Source organism: Tachysurus vachellii, chromosome 6 (genome assembly GCF_030014155.1).
Source record: "Tachysurus vachellii isolate PV-2020 chromosome 6, HZAU_Pvac_v1, whole genome shotgun sequence".
NCBI lineage: Eukaryota > Metazoa > Chordata > Actinopteri > Siluriformes > Bagridae > Tachysurus > Tachysurus vachellii.
Window position 1 is genome coordinate 13,586,569 of NC_083465.1, and position 19,588 is coordinate 13,606,156.

At 38.0% G+C, this 19,588-nt stretch overlaps 2 protein-coding genes across 2 annotated transcripts; one reads left to right on the plus strand and one right to left on the minus strand.

The window, feature by feature from the left end:
- Positions 1–1,213: 1,213 nt before the first annotated feature.
- On the minus strand, positions 1,214–8,543 carry trmt61a (tRNA methyltransferase 61A). The gene is made up of 4 exons (XM_060872397.1): positions 8,416–8,543; positions 7,124–7,471; positions 4,545–4,811; positions 1,214–1,758 (listed from the first exon to the last, which is right to left on the minus strand). The coding sequence occupies exons 2-4, from the start codon at positions 7,452–7,454 to the stop codon at positions 1,427–1,429; spliced, it is 930 nt and encodes a 309-aa protein (XP_060728380.1). The 5' UTR covers positions 7,455–7,471; positions 8,416–8,543; the 3' UTR covers positions 1,214–1,426.
- A 374-nt stretch (positions 8,544–8,917) lies between these two features.
- On the plus strand, positions 8,918–14,726 carry ckba (creatine kinase, brain a). Its single transcript, XM_060872398.1, has 8 exons — positions 8,918–9,059; positions 9,554–9,758; positions 10,885–11,039; positions 11,177–11,309; positions 11,772–11,943; positions 12,891–13,014; positions 13,121–13,310; positions 13,444–14,726. The coding sequence occupies exons 2-8, from the start codon at positions 9,566–9,568 to the stop codon at positions 13,620–13,622; spliced, it is 1,146 nt and encodes a 381-aa protein (XP_060728381.1). The 5' UTR covers positions 8,918–9,059; positions 9,554–9,565; the 3' UTR covers positions 13,623–14,726.
- Positions 14,727–19,588: the final 4,862 nt, after the last annotated feature.

Sequence of the window (19,588 nt, forward strand, 5' to 3'; positions counted from 1 at the left end):
CTGATATTTTTATACTGATGTTAATAGTAGAATATTTTTTAGAGTCAAAGTTACCACATCAGCAGATTGTTCCATTAGTGGAGGAGTCATGTTTTCAGCATCCATAAAAAATTCTTCAAAATCCCATTTTTCACCTGGTAAACATAGACATGCTAAAGCACGCGATAAATCACTGAGAGAAAAGGAGAAAGTGATCTAGAGCGAGCATGCAATAAGGAGCTGCGGCTCTGAACAGAAGCTGCTTAATGTCTAGGTATTGGCAGGGAGTAAAGGTGCTATTCTAGTGCTCTATATTGCAGCTTAGACCATCATTGCTGAGTAGATAGCAGACAGATATGGGTGGGCCACCTCTCAGCTCTATTCTCATCCTTCAGCCTTTCCCTTCCCTTCTTTAACCAGGGAACAGCAGGCTTAATATAACACACACAAATCCCACTGTTACATCATGCATCCTTTCACACATGCTTTATATGGTCAAAGGTAACTTTTACATGTGTACACTGTGAAAAGCACTGCATAATTTCCTACCTTTTCACATATAGTATACAAAAGGTGTTAGTACCCTTCAGACAACACAACATGCATCAGACAGTAAACTAAACAAAACTGTTGTAAATCTGAAACTGTATATAGGTGATGAGGCATGACATGCATAACACAGGCAGAGGGGAAAAAGAAAAAATAACAGCATATTTTTGGAGAAAGTTTAAGGACCTAGATGTGAAATCGTAGTGTATGCATAAGCAGTGGATATCAGGGAACACATCTCTATTCAGTATGAGAGCACAGACAGAGGACTACCTTTTATGGTGTCTAGACCCAGGCTCTGACCCGGGGGAAAGGTAAAGGAAAACTGCTTCCAGTTTTAGATAAGATAGAACAGCTGTAGTACTGCGATAATTTTCTTTTTCATTAAATGTGCAGATAATCAATAGAACACAACTATCAACAGTAAGAACTTGTTCAGCCAGAAACTCAATTAATGTCAACAAACAGATTGAAAAATACTCTACATTTCTCCATTCCTTATATTTTGCCATTCCATTCAACAATTCGAGGGTCTTGCATTTTTTAAAGTCAGATAAATAGGACCTGACATGTGTACATGGTAAATGCCTCAGCAGTGTGTGGTGATATGCACAGTAAAGAAAAACACAATCAAGATCATTTTAAATTTTATTGTAACAAAAAAAACTACCATAATTAAAATGTATTGTCATACTTTGAAAGAAATCAAATGCGCTTACACAAAGTAGAGTAATAAACATATGGTGTATATGGTTTAGTATGTAAAAACATCCATGTACCCAAACTCAATCTTAATATACAGACATGTTTATATTCACTGATAGACTGTAAAAAATGAGCACAGAGCTACACTCATGTTTCAGTCACTTTATCCAGCTCTTGGCATTCCTGTAGTATTCTAGTCCCGTGGTTTTGTAGCAAAAGTGAGGTATCCTGTGTGTCCAGCCATCTCTCTAGATGGTGTGGCAGTCTTGCAGATTACTGAAGAGTAGCTGGGATTTGTTGCATGTGGAACATCCTCTTGAGCAGGGTCAGAAGCTATCTTGGAACGTGGATCTTTTTCTCCCTCCTCCGGCCCGAAGTCTGGTAAGGGCAGAGTGACGGATCGGACATCATGTACTCTCTGCAGAACCTCCAGTGTACAGATCTCCTCAAAGCCATGATCTAGCAGAGTTTCACATGTCCTCTGGACCTGCTCGATACATGGAGAGAACGAGCACAAACGACCTCCTGCATAGAGAGAAAAGTCAAGCAGAGGTGCAGAGTTATGTATATAGAATAATATTGAAGAAACCTGACTCTTATACTAGCCCTAACAGTCTCTCATTAGACTAGGCTAGACTAAATCTGAAACAGTCCCCTAATCAACTTGGGACCATACAAGCGAGACCATTAACAGACCAAAAAAGATATATAAATGTGGCTTGTGACCAGCGCCGAAGATAAAGGCCGCAGGACCTGATGGCTGCTTGCCTGTGCTGGATTACCTAATTTCGCTGGTACCTGTGACCAGTGACAATAAAGGCTACTACTACTACTACTACTACTTGTTTTACATAAACAGAATGAAGTCTTCTTTCACTTTCCGGTCTGTGTACAAACAAACTACTCCACAAACTGCTGCAGCAAACCAATATACATATGAGTATATAATATACATATATATATATATATATATATATATATATATATATATATGAGTAATATGGTATGGTGAACAGCCACAGACAGTAGTCAGGTCAAGTCTATAGTTATTCTGTCTATGAGTTACATCTCTGTCATAGCACATGCTTAAAAAAAAAACACAATCAGCAGAAATACAAGAGCAGGTGGAATAAAGAGGGAAAGAAACAGGTGAAGCTAGTATTTAATAATTTCTCTTCCCTTCTATTTAGTCTCTCTTTCCCGGTGGTACTTACTGGAACTGGAATTCTTGGCATCCGTTAAAGTTCTAACTTGTTTGTGATTTGTCTAAATCTATCAAGTGAATTTGGCACAATCATTAAAATAAAAAAAAAGATTGTCAGTGCAGTGAGCCAATATAACCTCAGTAACCCGGACAATGAAACTCACTAAAAGGAATTTGTGAGTAGTCTACATGTTACTGAAATGATTACGTGGGCATTGCTTTAGACTTTATGGACAGACAAAACCTAAATAAAAGTACTAATGTAATAAGAAACTGAAGAGACGGCGATAGAGAGGGGGAGAAAAGCCAAAGTATGCCTGAAATGTTCCACAGACAAATAAGGCCATTCCATGCAAACCAAGTCATAAACATAGACTCATGGTTTCCTGGCAACAGCAGCCCAACAGCCTCGGAAAGAGGAAAGTCAGGGCAGCGTGGGAGTCCTCTATGCACTCCAAGCACTAAACATGAGTAGGCTATCAGCCAAACAATAACAGGTATTAGATAGAAAGAGGGGAAAGAGAGAGAAAACTGCTGTAGGAGCTCACAGACAACAGTCTAACTTCTATCACCTCATCACATGGAAATGTGACCTTAGCCTACACAAAGCACAATCAACCACTCTGCAAAACACATATACCATATAAACTGTTCAATGTTCTTAAATAAGAAGGCCTTATAACAGGGCGATTTTAGAAGAAGTTTGAATAAGACCAACACGCTGCATTTATACTTGAGTTCTCTCAATAAGGAAACCTATTCTCTCAACCTAACCTCTCTTCAGTTTCACAAACTATCCCTTTATGGTCAAAAGCTTGTCGCTGTGGGCCTGTACATGTGTGCAGAGAGAGCGTGAGAGAGAGAGAGAAGACAATACATGGACATAACTGCAGGCAAGCTTCTAAGCAGAGATATAAACACAACAAGCCTGCAAATTTTAAAGGTGCATTTAAGATCACGTATAACAATTTAGTATGAAGATTTAAATTTGAACCTGTAATCTTAAATACCTAAACAAGTTTCCTGATTTCTTTGGATAAATGACCCTTTTGTCACTTGATGTAGGTAAGAGACAGAAATGCATTTAATTTGCATATCATTTACAGCATAATTTAGTATGCGTCCTAAAAGAAATTAACATCCCTGCCACTCAATTAAAAAAAGTAATGAAGCCTTGATTAAAGCACAGTGTAGCTGCAATGAGCTAAGCACCTGACAAGTCCAGGCCTGCTGCCTGGACATGAAGCCATTCATCTGCAGGATCAGGGCAACATGCATGAGCACTTATAACAGAGATGTTTGGCCATATTCACTAGGGAGCAGGGTCATAAAATATTAACTGTACTTTAGACAAAATGTTGCCTATACAAACATATCAATCATTTATTAAATAAGAAGGAGATTTGGATGACCTTCAATAAACCAAGTTAAATGCACTGGCAGTAGTGCGTTTATATACGTGAGAGATGTGATGCATCCTCAGATGGGGTATCTGTTCTGTTGTGTTGCCATAACAATATTATTTACATAAACTAAGAAAATAAAAACACACGGAAGCTTAAACAGATACAACACAAAACATAATTCTCTGTTGTATACTTGTCCTTGTCTGACCAGTGGGACCAGATATAGTATTATGGAGTTTTTTTTTATTTTAATATGTTGTGTGCATGTGAGCTTCAGTTACCTCTTCAGACACAAGGGTGAATGGTGTAATTCCAACATGAATAATACAAACTTATGAGTAAATGATTCACAGAAAAAATGACTGTTTGCAGTCAATACTTCCTCAGTAAGAGGACAATAATGGCAAGGCATCTATCTAACAGATCAAGCCTTTACAAGCCTTCAACACATGCATGTAATGTGTCAGAGATGGAACAGGTTTGCAGGAGAACCAGACATTCAGAAAACTGGTTGTTATGCTATATAACAGCCCTACTGGTAAGACACAATGCTTTTTTCCACTAGAAGGCTCCTAGACCTGAACAAAACTGTAACAAATTGGCCAAAGGAAGTACATCAATTAATATTATTCTCTATTGAGAAGATTAGCCTTTATCTCCATGTCCCTTGACAACAAATGTATAAAGACACATATACCTACCCCTGAGTTTAAATGCTTTCTTTGCATGCATGATGGCCTCCCAGGGTGAAGGGATGTCCAGAAATACAGCATCGGCTACCCCCACAACACCAAAGCCATCTTTGCACACATCCTGATTTCGGACTGTCACTAGATGGCCCACTTTGTGATCTCTGAACTCTTGTGCAGCCTTTTCTGCCCGTTGGGCATGGAACTCGACTGTGTGCAGGTGGCCATTGGGCGCGATGGTGCGGAGAATGGCGTGGGAAAGTGAACCGCTCCCAGTGCCTGTGTCACACATTCACAGGCAAAAATAAATAAATAAATAATTAAAAACAATTACAGCATGCATTATTTAGACAAAAGGGCAAATTCAATTAAATGATCACATTTAATTTTAGGTTATAGTAATATACTATATTACTATAATATACTTATATACTTAGGTTATAGTTATAACCTAAGCTGGTACCTTCAAGACAAGAGATTCTGCTATAGATTATGGTAAGCAGAGACAGATTAGATAAAGATACGACTAAAGTTACTAATTTACTATCTATTTAAGCTGTGAAATATTCATCTAAATGTGTTACTGTCATTTATCACGTAAATACACCAAGCCAGTCAATACTTTTACTGTATGACAATGTTGAAAGCAAAAAACTGTCTAGAATGGCTTTGAATACTGTATAGTTTGTCATCACTGGAACCATTACAATGCCCCTGTGAACAAAGCAAGCACCATGAAGACATAGATTGCCAAGTTTGAAGTGGAAGAACTTGAGTGGCCTGGACCCTAAGCACTTTGGTATGAATGGCAATAATGACCAGGCCTCCTCGCCCAACATCAGTACCTGACCTCAATAATACTGTTGAGTAATACAAATTCCCAAAGCCACACACCTAAATTTAGTAGAAAGCCTTTCTATAAGAGTGGAAGTTACTATAACAGCAAATGGGGACTAAATCTAGAACATTATTTTCAAAAAGCTCATACAAACTTACATATACTTTTAGCCATACAGTTTCAATTAAGAGAATACAGCAGACTAGATTAAAGTTACTCTCTTACCCACACATACACATGCAAGTGTACACCCACATATTTACAAGCAAACACACAGAAATGCAGAGAACTTTACATGCCAACTCCTCCTGTGCACAGTGTTACATCACCATAGCTTTTGTTTTACAACAACAATGCATTCAATGTTCAGTACGCAGGGTGGTATTCAGACGGAAGAGGACAGTTGAAGTCATGATTATAGATCATGAAAGGAGACGGCCAAAGAGATCAGAGTGACCAAGAAAACAACGAGATAAGATGATACTTATACTATGTCTAAAACAGGGTTCATACCATGAGAAAGTACTGAACAACAAATGGCAAAACAATGCAGAAGAAAAATATTTTGTCATACAGCTCAAATATATTGAAGTCAGTACTGATTACTGTTAATCACAAAAATAACACAATGTGTGTGAGAGACTCTGTTCTGCCCCCAGTTAAGCATCACTCATTGAAAAATCATTCAGAATAAAACACAGTCCAGCTAAAGAGAGGTGGCTGCAGAGAGTGTACCGGGAGGGTGTGTATGTGTCTGAGGCCATTAAATAGATCCATTCAGATTACGGGTTGCTCCCACTTAGTGAGTGAACAAACAGAAAGGAAAACTCCACACAAACAGAGAGTCATACATGGAGATGAAAAAACAGCACAAACATAAAGACCAGAGGAAAGAGAGAGAAGCAAAACATTAAATAAATAGAAAAGTAGTCAAGGGAATAAAACTTTCCACACAATATTTTTTTTAAATTGTGGCCAAAACAAAATTGTTTTTATATAAACAAAGTCGCTTCATAGAAGCTCTTTCAGATAAATTACACAAACTAAAGAAAACTGCAAAGGTGTCACTATGGTGCAGATCCTCGTATAAATAAAAAAGCTATGGTAAGGGTAAGAATGTGCTAGCAGTGTTCAAGACATGCCACATCACCACCAAACTAGTTAATAATCAGTTTTGTCCCGAATTAGAGGCTAGTTCTTCAAAATAACAAGAGTTTAAGAACCTCTAAACATCAATTTTAGCGTGCATCAAGTAATCCACAGTGCTACAGTAAGCTTTAATTTCATGGGGACTTCAATAGTGGACTTAGAAATTAAATAAGACCTTTAGACCTTCAGGCTGCATCAGATGTCAACGTGCATACAAACAGATCAGCTAAATACACAAGGTGACCCACTTTCTGCTTAAAGAACACATTCTTTCTTCTGATACCTGCTTAAGTAATCCTTGATAAGTACTTCAAGCTACTCAGCTCAATCACGTAAGTCACTTTCCATAAAGTTATCAAATCATACGTAAGCCAACTATTTGAACAAGCACCACTGCTATAATTTGGTACAGTAAAAGCACTGACAATTTAGAAACCCATCAGGTTTTAGATTTTCCTGACCATACAAATAATACATTTAATAAATAAATAAAAAGTAAAGAATGGGCTATTGGCTTTGTTAGTTAGAATTACTTTCTGGAGGACCTTTTAAATTTTTTAGAAAAAGCACAAAATATCCTATAGAGATTTAGCCTCTGTCTCACCTGATTCACAAACAACCGAGCCTGGTTTGAGGTCCAGCATCAAGGTGATGTTGGCGATGTCTGTTGTGTAAAGGATTTGGGTTCGGTGAGGCAGATTCACAGTCCATAGCTCAGGAGTGGGATGCAGAACATACACCCATCCACCCTTACTACATGTTACTTTTGAACCAAACCGTCGACCGATTAAGTCAGTGGAGTGCCGAATGGCTCCATAGCGGGTCTGTGTCTGAGCACCAGATTCCACTTTGATGGGCATCATGGAATCATGCCCAAGAAAGATGATGACCACATCTCCTTCCTGAATGAGCTCAGAGTACTCCACAAAACTCATGGGACAGTTGTGATTCACTGCAATATTGGAGAAAAAGAGTTCATATAGACATATCAGTAAGCATAACCTTCCACCAGGACAGACAACAATCAGTTTCTAGCATATTACTAGAAAACAAGAAAACAACAAAATATATACAGGCAATATCACATAAGCAAGAATGGTAAGTATCGGAACAGCTGCCACTCAGGCCCAGGCAACAGCTATACTGATGTTCAGTACAACAGCATCACTGACAGTTGTAACAGTTATATTAATATACATACATACAGAAATAAACAAATAAATCAAATCACGTAAATGACATTACACATTACAAAAGAGTTTGATTTTTCTGTCAGTGCTTTATGTAATCATTTTGGATTATTTCTACAGAAATAATATAATAACATTATTATAAATAATAAATATTAGTTGTAGTAGGATTTTATTTTTTTATATTTATTACTGAAAGAATTGGTTATCAATCCATTATTTAGTTTCTGAATAATGCACGTGGAAACTTTCCAGAACCGTTATTATTTTAATTCTTTTTTAAAAATAAAACGTTATTATTTGAATTTCAAAAAACAACAACAAATAAACAAAAAACCCTCCAGCTTTTAGCGACTCTCTATTCATTCAAAGACAAGGATAGAATGAGCAACCTGTAAGTTTGTGACTAATATATATATATATATATATATATATATATATATATATATATATATATATATATATATAACGTGAATGTGTAGTGAGAAAACAGAAAATATAAACAAACTACACTTTATTTAGAATAGTGGCACTTTTTATTTTACTTCAGCACGGTCACTCTAAAAGCTCATCATTTATTCAGCATTCCAGCTAGCAACGTTAGCCAAGCAATATCACGTTGTCATTAGTAAAGACGGATTTCACACAATATTGCGGTTTGCTCATGTAAATACACGACATACATCTATTATAATAAGACACCTACCTTTACTGAAAATGGTTTTGAGGTTTATCTTGTTTGTCAGCAAAACCGGTGTACACACGTGTTAGTAAAGCAACAGTCAGTAACGTGTCGCGGACAGATGACGTATAAAAAGCCGACACAGATTCTTTAACCTACCAGAGGAAGAAAAAAAAAAAAAAAAAAAAGAAGGTCAAAGAATCTGTGTTGGCTTTCTATACATCATCTGTATATATATATATATATATATATATATATATATATATATATGTATATATATATATATATATATATATACATATATATATATATATATATATGATGTACGACTGAATTGTATACACAAAGCACACAGTTTAAACCACTGGACTTACACATTACTATCTACATTAATGGAATACAAAAAAAGACAATTCTTTAAATATACAATAATAATGTTATAGAGTCCTGGAGGTTTATAATGTAGTTACACTGTAAATGGTGTGTCCTCAGCCTCAAAGTCTCCCAGACCAATGAATGGACTACAAATGTTAGCCAATAGGAGCCGCTCTTGAACACTATAAAATAAACGCTCCATCACACACAGACCTTCACCAGAGAGCAGCAGAACTTTGGAGTTCTGAATCACACGGCTGGAGTTTTGTGTCTAACGCGCCATCAGTCCTCAGGTGAGATTCTATACGTGTTTACAGCAGAAGCTCGATTGCACGACTACAAGATGAATGTTTCCGTTCCAACACTAAGGACTTGTGGATGAAGGACGACGTGTGTCTCAGTATTTAACGCGTGCATCTGAGACCCGTTCATATGCATGTGGGCAGGAAATCTTTGTTTATTAGTTGCGTTTAGGGGGAAATAGTTTTTCTAGTCCAAGCTGTACATTTAGATCGCTTTAACACCACAATGCGCTCCTTAATACACAGATGTTTTCTTATGCGTGTGTCTATTTGTGTGTGTATATATAGATATCTCATATAGGGTACATGTTAATTTGACCTTAATTTGCATGTGATAATTGTCATTCTGTCATCAGTTGATTTATTTAAATTATTATCGGCCTTATTCTATATTCAACAAAACCAGGCATTTGTTAGGACAATTTTATTTGGTTTGTTCGTTTGTGGAAACGCTGATGGGTTTTTTGTTCCTCGGTGCACTTCAGGGAGCCTCCGCTATGCCTTTCGGAAACACCCACAACCAGCTGAAGATGAAGTACTCGGCTGAAGCAGAGTATCCTGATCTGACCAAGCACAACAACCACATGGCTAAAGTGCTCACCCCTGCCATATATGAGCGCCTGCGCAGCAAACAGACACCGAGTGGCTTCACGCTGGATGATGTGATTCAGACTGGAGTCGATAATCCAGGTAAAGCTGCTTAAATTTACTTTTGCCTGAGCACAAACCCAAATCCATCTGCTTAAAGCATCACAGTTCAGTCAACGAAAGTCCTCACTGGGTAATTTATCCCAACTGCCAACAAACCAGACTTGGACCAATACACCAACATCATCCGCGGTGTCCAGTCTTATCCGGAAAGGGCCGGTGTGGGTGCAGGTTTTCATTCCAACCAAGCAGAAGCCACACGAGAGTCTACTAAGAGCCAAGAACGGATTAAACGGGTGGAATCGGGTGTGGCTTCTGCTTGGTTGGAATGAAAATCTGCACCCACACCGGCCCTTTCCGTATAAGATTGGACACCACTGATCTTCATGGTCTATGAGATGTGTTGAAGTAGGGAAAGCTACTGGAGTTGGGCACCAGTTTGTTGCATTACAAACCCAAACTGCTTTAACTCTGGTAATAAAGCTGTATGTCCTTGTACGATGTGGGGCAAACAATAGTTTGTTTTCGAGTTGCATCCAGGCATATCCAGAAAATGCAACTTGGTGTTCTACAGCAGAATATTTATTTATTTATTTATTTATTTAATTAATTAAAAAAAAAAATTTTTAAGAAAAGACAAGCTGTACAGTTACCTTGCTGAATTAAATAAAAATAAAAAGTTAAGAGTAAAGACTTTATTGACTGGTTTGGCTCTCCAGCAGAGTTGGAGGTAAAACTATAAATACAATTATGAATCTCAGCTTCTTGATGGCAAAAGTGCTCATTTTTATTGCTACACAAATACCAGCTGTCTGCTGAGGATGAATACCCAGACCTCAGCCAGCACAGCAACCATATAGCCAAAGTTATGACCCTGGATTTGTACAAGAAGCTCAGTGAGCGTTCCACTCCAGATGTATTCACCATAGTCATTCTAACTGGAGTAGATAATCCTGGTAAAAGAACAATCTCAGAACTTGAAGTTTTTCTTTTCTTACAAAAATGATTTTCCTGGACTAGTCTTTTTGCAGTGAACGCTTATTAGATTTTCAGTCACATTGTTTATTGCATATTTGTGTAATCATGCCTTGTGAATATTTTTTATTTTTTTTTTTTTTTGAAACCTCATCCATTTGCATGTAGAGCTGATTCCATGTCTACATCCTAGGTCACCCATTCATTATGACTGTGGGCTGTGTGGCTGGAGATGAGGAGACCTATGAGGTCTTTAAGGAGCTGCTTGACCCAGTCATTGAGGACAGGCATGGAGGATACAAGCCCACCGATAAACACAAAACTGACCTGAACCCAAACAACCTCAAGGTACAGTCATGACTTGTAAATATTTAAGATGACCGTATACATTGATGTAGCCTTATATATTGCTAGTTGAATTATGGTTTTATCCAGGTTTTTTTTTTTTTTTTTTTTTTTTTTTTTTACCCTCTTTAAATGTAAAGGGTGGGGATGATCTGGATCCTAACTATGTGCTGAGCTCTCGTGTGCGAACTGGCAGAAGCGTCCGTGGCTTTTGCCTGCCACCACACTGCAGTCGTGGAGAGAGGAGAGCTATTGAAAAACTCTCTGTGGAAGGTATGGGTCTTCAGCAGACCATGGTTCCACCTAGTGGGGAAACTGCTATATTGTCCTTTTAATAGTATTTGTGCTACTTTTCTACCCATTGCACCAGTAAAGCATAACAAATATATCTTGGTATGTTGAGACTTCTTTTTCAAAACTGGCATGAACAAGAATCTGCTTTGATTGTTGTGTATTTGGAGCATTAAGTTATTATAAATGGAGGCTTGCAACTGAAACCACCTGACAATGTCTGCTGGTCTGTAATGCTAAACCACTAAATTTATTACAATTTTAAAATTAGCAAGTTTTTTTTGATTAAATGATTAAGCTACAGGATATGTATTGAATCTAGTTTTTGACTTTCATTCCTTCATCTCTCCCTTTTTATTGATTTAACAGTAATGTATATCCATTGCTGTAATGGTAACAAAGGGGAAATGTTCAAAATGGCAATTTTTGATGTCTGATTTGCAGCTTTAGGTGCCCTGAGTGGAGACCTGAAGGGAAAATACTTTGCTCTGAAAAATATGACTGAAGCAGAACAGCAGCAGCTGATTGATGACCACTTCTTGTTTGACAAACCTGTATCTCCCCTGCTGTTGGCCTCTGGAATGGCCCGGGATTGGCCTGATGCCAGGGGAATATGGTAAGTGACACATGGTACAGAATTTCTACAAGAGTGCTGCCACTTGTGTGAAGGTAGTATTGCCAACAATTATACAATACACAATGCATTATTATGCTTTATATAATATAACCATATTTGTATGCCTAGTATTTAGTTTTATATTTATTTACTGAAGTATATGGCCAGGTTTGATTTAAGTTCAAATGTATTTAATGGAAACATTTTGATAAAATTGGGCAATGATTTATAATGTGTGAATGATTACTGGGAATACAGATTTAAGTGTATACAATCTAGATCAGTTCAGCATATTTTTAGCTAGGTTTGAGTTCAGTAAGCCACTTTTTTTTTTTTTTTTTTTTTTTTGTGTAATCAAACTCCTCAAATGTATTTAAGACTTTAGATTATGTTTTATTTACCTAATTGAAAAACAGAATACATACTATTGGACATTTAATGCTACTTGAATAAAAAAACAATGTTGGCTATTTAATGTCTGTTCACTATCGTTAATGATGCAAAATAGATTGAATTTACCTGGATGCTAAAATAATCCCCTTTTTATAAACTAAATAAAATGATGATTCTCTGACTATTGAACAGTAGTATTTGCCAGTACTGAGCAGTGGTCCTGGTTAATACCACTGGACACTTATGGGTCTTATGAAAGACATGCCCTTGCATCCGTTTATTAACTGCTACCCATGTGAGCTACATTTACAATGGAGTTAAGACTTGTTTAAATTTCTTGGACTTGTTAGTGTGGTGGTAGCCCCATATAGACTGAAGACTGAGGAGTAGATTTGTCACAGTTCATTAGGCATGTTGAATCATTCTCAGTTCAGAGAAATTGTGCTTTACACTACATTACCTAGAGCTGATCATTTTGATAACCCTTGCTATTTTTAAGAAATTTGTTCCATTTGTTGGTCACAACATTTTAATTTTTATTTTTTTTTTCCCAGGCACAATGACAACAAAACATTCCTTGTGTGGGTGAATGAGGAGGATCACTTGCGTGTCATCTCCATGCAGAAAGGTGGCAACATGAAGGAAGTGTTTAATCGTTTCTGCACAGGCCTCACAAAGGTAATCTACTCCTTAACTAAAACAATCCTACTCTGAACATTAAAGTAGTTGAGGAGTAACTTGTCTACTGTACATAACTGGTGCTTACTGACTTGTACCCTTTCAGATTGAGGAGCTATTCAAGAGTAAGGGGCATGCGTTTATGTGGAATGAACACCTGGGCTACGTCCTCACCTGCCCTTCTAACCTGGGCACAGGTCTGCGTGCAGGTGTGCATGTCAAACTCCCCAACCTGAGTAAGCACAACAAGTTTGAGGAGGCGCTTAAGAGATTACGCCTTCAAAAGCGTGGAACAGGTAAACATTACAAAGCCCGAATGAAAAGGTAACATGTTATAAAGCACACAGTGCTGTCCTCAGTATGGTGTGTGTAAGTCATAATGAGGCTGATGGTTCTGGCAGTAGTACTAATGGCTGCATTTAATGTCAGGTGGTGTGGACACTGCTGCAGTAGGTGGTGTGTTTGATATCTCTAATGCTGACCGGCTGGGCTTCTCTGAGGTGGAGCTTGTTCAGATGGTGGTAGATGGAGTGAAGCTGCTGGTGGAGATGGAGAAGCAACTAGAGAAAGGCAAAGCCATTGATGACCTAATACCTGCTCAAAAGTAAATTCAGCAACCATCCTTCCACCTCACTCCTCCAGAATGCCCATTTTCATCCCCACTCCAAATCAACTACTATGAGGTTAATAAAAGAATGTATATTGTATTTAAGATCCCTTTATGGTGACAAAAGAATTAAACACTCTGCCAGTTTAATATCTGTCTTGTTCAAATAAATATTGATGATAATAGAAGCTATAAATGAAACTATTCATTTGTATAAAGACAAACTTTCCCCTGAATTGTATTTGAAGTTAATTACAATTCAGTTCATTTTATTCTCGTCATTCTCGTTTGCGTAAATAAGCCATTTGTAGGTGTTGAAGTGGTTATCTAAAATGTTCAGTACAGTATATTCTAGGAATAAGAGCTGTACTCTACTTGTCTGCTTAGTGCCCTTGTCTACCTTCCAATAACCAAGGCAAGCGAAAGCATGTATTTTCACAATGCTGGAGTACACACATGCACTTTCCAGAAGAATGGACACTTTGAGTAATGAAGGGTATGAAAGAACAATTAAGCCTGCAAGTGGCAATCTTGTACAGCTGTTTTAATATAATCCATAACTGCAAGCAATAACAAGTAGCCCTTTAAAACATTAGAGCTCTTGAGTATGAGAATTTCAACAATGTAATTAAATGAATAGCTGCATTATTTACAAGTGGGAAATGGGCATAAAATAAATAACACTTCAGTCTTGCAGCATTCACACAATGAAGGTGAACTAAAACTGGGTAGCTGGATCACATTCAAGTACAAGAACAGAACTCTAATAAACTTGACTGAGGTGCAGAATAACAAGCAATTTAAAAGCAGAAGATAAAAGCAAAGATTTTTATATAGCCTTTATACACAGGCTGCTCAAAACACCAAATATCTATAGCATTGCAACACTGAAGAGGAATAAAGCAGAGGTGGGAGTAAGTCACAAGTAAGTCTCAAGTCTTAACCCTCAAGTCTCAAGCAAGTCTGAGTCAATTTTTGTGAGAGTCAAGTCACTGCTTTATGTCAAGCAAGTCAAGTTGTAGCTTGAGTCAAGCAAGTCACTGGCAAGTCATACAGATGTTTGATGATTTATCTAAATGTATATATTAAAGTTAAATCTACAGTATTTATGGACTATGAGAGTTTTATTTGCAACAAAAAATGATTACATGCATTTATTTTTAAAAGGTTGCCACATACAGGTGAGTTGTAAATACAATAAAAATCTAAAAATGAATAAAAATCAAAAACTACAAAGCCTAAGATATAAATGTAACTGAAATAAGGCCAACATAAAAAAGCATGAAAAGTTTCAATATGCCTCAAACATGGCAGAAGACCATGGAAAAGTATATAAAGTACAATGGTTTCTATGCAACCAAATGGCATTTTTTCAACAGGCATTCGCCTTTAATGGGACATGAACACATCCTTAAATTAGATCCTTCCTTTTTAACAACAGACAACAACAATCAATGATGTCAATCACACTCTCACTCACTCATTTTCTACCGCTTAACCGAACTACCTCGGGTCATTGGGCATCAAGGCATGATACACCCTGGATGGAGTGCCAATCCATCCCAGGGCGCACACACACTACAGACAATTTTTCCAGAGATGCCAATCAACCTACCGGGGAAGGAAACCGGAGTACCCCGAGGAAACCCCCGAGGCACGGGGAGAACATGCATACATACAACTGGGAGGCAGCTTTCTCTACAATGAACATAATCAAAACTAAATATTCCAGGCTCACTAATGAGCACCTCCTCATGTGTATGAGAGCGGCCCTGACTCCATTCAAGCCCAGGTTTAAAATCCTGGCAAGCCAAGCTAGAGCTCAGTTCTCTCACTGAGATATAAAAGGGAAAGTTAAGCACTTTATTTAAACATACACAATTTTCACATTTTATTTATTTTCTCTTATTTTGAAATGTAGCCCTACTTTTATTAATTTAATGAGAGAACAATATACATATCTACAATCATACATATGTTTATTGTTACATGACAATAAATATTTAGTTTTTGACTTGTACTGAATGTATTTGATTTGACAGTCAGGTATTGATTGCTTGCAGATGTTGATACAACTACTAGGCTACTTAAATATATATCAGACTAACTAGTTAGACATTATGATCTTCCGGACCTTTGCTTCAAGAAATTTTCTCTTACTGGACCTCTTTAAATTTTAGTCGAATACCTCTGCTGTAGAGGCTATAGTGTGTGTCTACACGTGCACGTTCTTTACCAAAAGAATACAAGATACAAATGTATTCTCTTTTTTTACAGTGTTTAGCAACTTGTGGCACATTATTGCTTAGAGTAGTGAGAGGGTGTTTATGTGTCTGAGGCCATTAAATAGATCCATTCAGATTGAGTTGCTCCCACTTAGTGAGTGAGCAAACAGAAAGGAAAACTACACACATACAGAGAAAGGAGTCATACATAGAGATGGAAAAACAGCACATAAACCTAAAGATCGGAGGAAAGAGAGAGAAGAAAAACATTAAATAAATAGAAATGTAGTCAATATTTTTTTTAAATTGTGGCCAAAACAAAATTGTTTTTATATAAACAAAGTCGCTTCATAGAAGCTCTTTCAGATAAATTACACAAACTAAAAAAAAAACTGCAAAGGTGTCACTATGGTGCAGATCCTCTTATAAATAAAAAAGCTATGGTAAGGGTAAGAATGTGCTAGCAGTGTTCAAGACATGCCACATCACCACCAAACTAGTTAATAATCAGTTTTGTACTGATTTAGAGGCTAGGTCTTCAAATTACCAAATGTTTAAGAAACTGTAAACATCAATTTTAACATGTACCAAGTAATCCACAGTGCTACAGTAAGCTGTCATTTCATGGGCATTTCAATAGACCTTCAGGCTGCATCAGATGTCAACATATAAGCTAAATTTACAAGGTGACCCACTTTCTCATAAAAGAAAAAACTGCAAAACTTTATTATACACAGCAAGTCATGTAATAAAACAATAGTAAAACTTTAGTTTCAGACCACTCTTGGTTACGCAGATGCTAATAATCCTAGAGCCGAACAGAAACACAATACTGAGACAATTTACAGTAAGACTAAAGCATATGCATTACACAAAATAAACCAAATAAAAAAAAAAAACCCACCAGGCTGAGGTCCTCAAAGGAGAGAAATGATCACCTGGTTACTTAAGTTACTTAAATTAGGGTCTCCGTTGTTTGAGAAATGCTTCAGAAAACTGAGTCGGGACGACAAACAAAACAAAAATCAAAACAAACGTGTAGCCAATGAGCAGAAAGGGGCTTGTCTTGTCAATATGGGTGGAGAGAGTGTTCAGTGCGCATGTGTGACATTAGCAGAAAGCGGTTTTAACATTGACATGGAGGTTAAAATCAAAGAAAGAAAGCGAAGAAAGGCTTACGATAACAACGGAGACCCTACCTTTAAACACACAGGTCCCCATGCACACAGATCAAGCCAGTACACCAAGTGTACGCAACTCACACCGAAGAAACCACCACCTGAAATGGAACAGAAAATCCTTCCACCTGTGGGAGCTTCCAGCCACTAAAACAAATAAAAAATTCATTAACATTACACCAAATAAGGAAAAACATAAAAATCCCCTCAAATATAAAATAATAAAACATGCGAAGAAACCAGACAACAACCCCCTCACAAATGGTGGGAAGGCGACAACGTTACCATGATATTGAAGAACAGAAACACTGTTATAGCAGCAACAGGTGATGGCATCCTCGCATTAAGGAAGAAACATGAGGGTAAGGCTGCAACAATGGCAACGACGTCCCACAATAGTATGAGCCAATAGTTACAACATTGTAAGAATAACAGGAGGCATCAATTATAAAAGACGAGAGAACAAAAACAAGGAAAACAGAAAAGAAAAAAACAGACGTGACGCATCCCCAACTACTGCCGGATTTTAAATAGGAAATGCACACTGCTGAAATGTAAGTTTCATTACATAGTTCTCAAGAACTAACTGTACCCTACAGGTTTCACCCAATGGCATCTCCTCAGAACTCTCCGGGATACAAAGGGCTATTTCTACGGGGGATTGGTCTACCATCAACCTGCAGTGTCTTGGGCACCAAGACGAACAAATCATCCTCATCAATTTCCTCTTTACTAGGCTGAACAGATTAGATTACTGGACTATCTGGCAAGTCAGAAGGACTCATACTGATCTGAGCTTTCAACAAGAATCGATGCACATGTTTAACTTTTCTTAAATCTGTAGTGGGTACGGTAGTATACACTGTTGTGTACACCATACCCCCCTCCTTAGACGCCTTTATGACCTGGTACACCACTGAAGTCCACAGGTCCTGAATTCTATGCCGACCTCTCACTGTCAGGGTGGGAATATGGACTCAAACGCAGATTGACATACAGTTGACTAAAGGCAATGAGAGACTTTAATATGGTTGCTCAGAATGAAGAGGCAGGAAAAAGGTGAAAGGACAGTCAAATGCACAAGGCACAATGGAAAAATAATCTGGCAACATAAATAAGCAAATGACACAGGGAGAACAAAGCAATAGTCAAAACCGAGGAATACTCCTAACAGAGGGGCAATAATCCAAGAGAAAATACACAAAGTGAAACTTTAATCCTCAAACGGAAAAAGCAGACAACTGCTGGAGAAATATTCCTGAATATCCAACGGGGAAAATAAAGCGAGTCCAACGTCACACAAAAATCAAAATTCAATTGTAATCCACTAACTGAAACAGCAGACAACTGCCAGGAAAATAGTTTCGAAGAGCGCAAGCAAAAAATCAGCCACTGAGAAAAAGGTCCATCAACAAGAAAACAAAACCAAAATTGAAACTTAAATAGAAAAAGGGGGATATAAAATGGTGTCCAACGCAGCCTGGACAGGTTTAAGGTGGGACACATAGGTGGGATGGATTCGCAGGATCCTATGGCGTTTAAGACGGACGGCAACGGGCAAAGGGTCAGATGAATCGGGGGGTGAGCTTGTGGCAAGACACCTTGAGAGGTATATCCTTGGTAGAAAGCCACATCTTTTGTCCAATATGATAGCTAGGAGCTGGGCGCCGCTTGCGATTGGCCCAAAGAGCATAGTCCTTAAAGGATTTGAGAAGCACCTCTCGGGCTCTTTAAACAAAAAACACATATCAAAGTCTGGGCTAGATCCTGACAGTCACTCTTTAATCACAGAGATATACCAGCTGACCATCCTTCAATGGTGATTCCCGTACATGCAGAGAGCATAGAGTGTTTGGTGAACTGGGATGTCTGGATGCTGTCGGCTTACCACCCTCGCAAGTCGCTCAGGTTTGCAGACTGTGGAGTGGTGGGACGCTTTACATCAAAGGAAGCCCTCATGTTTGTGTCACCTTCTGGCTCTAGCCTTTTAGCTATGCTGTCATAGCTAGTCTTGCCTACATAATTTACATTGTCTATCACCTAATTACAATCATACCTAACAATTTTCTCATTTCTCTCTCTCTATATATAACTCTCCCTCTCTCTCTTTGTCGAGCTATATATGCCACTCCAAAGCTCCCAGTGTTCAGAGTTCCTTACCTGATCATCTCTTCTTACGGTTCTACCTTGTCAATCCTGATGTTCTACCCCTGCTTGGAGTCACCACCCTGCCTGGGATTGACCTGCATGGCCAGCCAGTAACTCATGGGATTCTTGTGGAGGGAGCTGCCCGGAGACTGTCATGCCTTCTTTGAACCAATGTTGTGTCAGCTGCATGGTCTGGTCTTTGTCAACAATCAAGTCTGTGCTGACCCATTAGTTCCTCAGGACCTCTCGGTTGCACTATTATAAACTGTTGTAGAAAGGATATTATTTACATTTACATTATTTACTGTCCAGTGTCACCCAAATGAGGATGGGATCCCTTCTGAGCCTGGTTCCTCTCAATGTTTCTTCCTCATATCATCTCAGGGAGTTTTTCCTTGCTGCCATCACCTCCATCT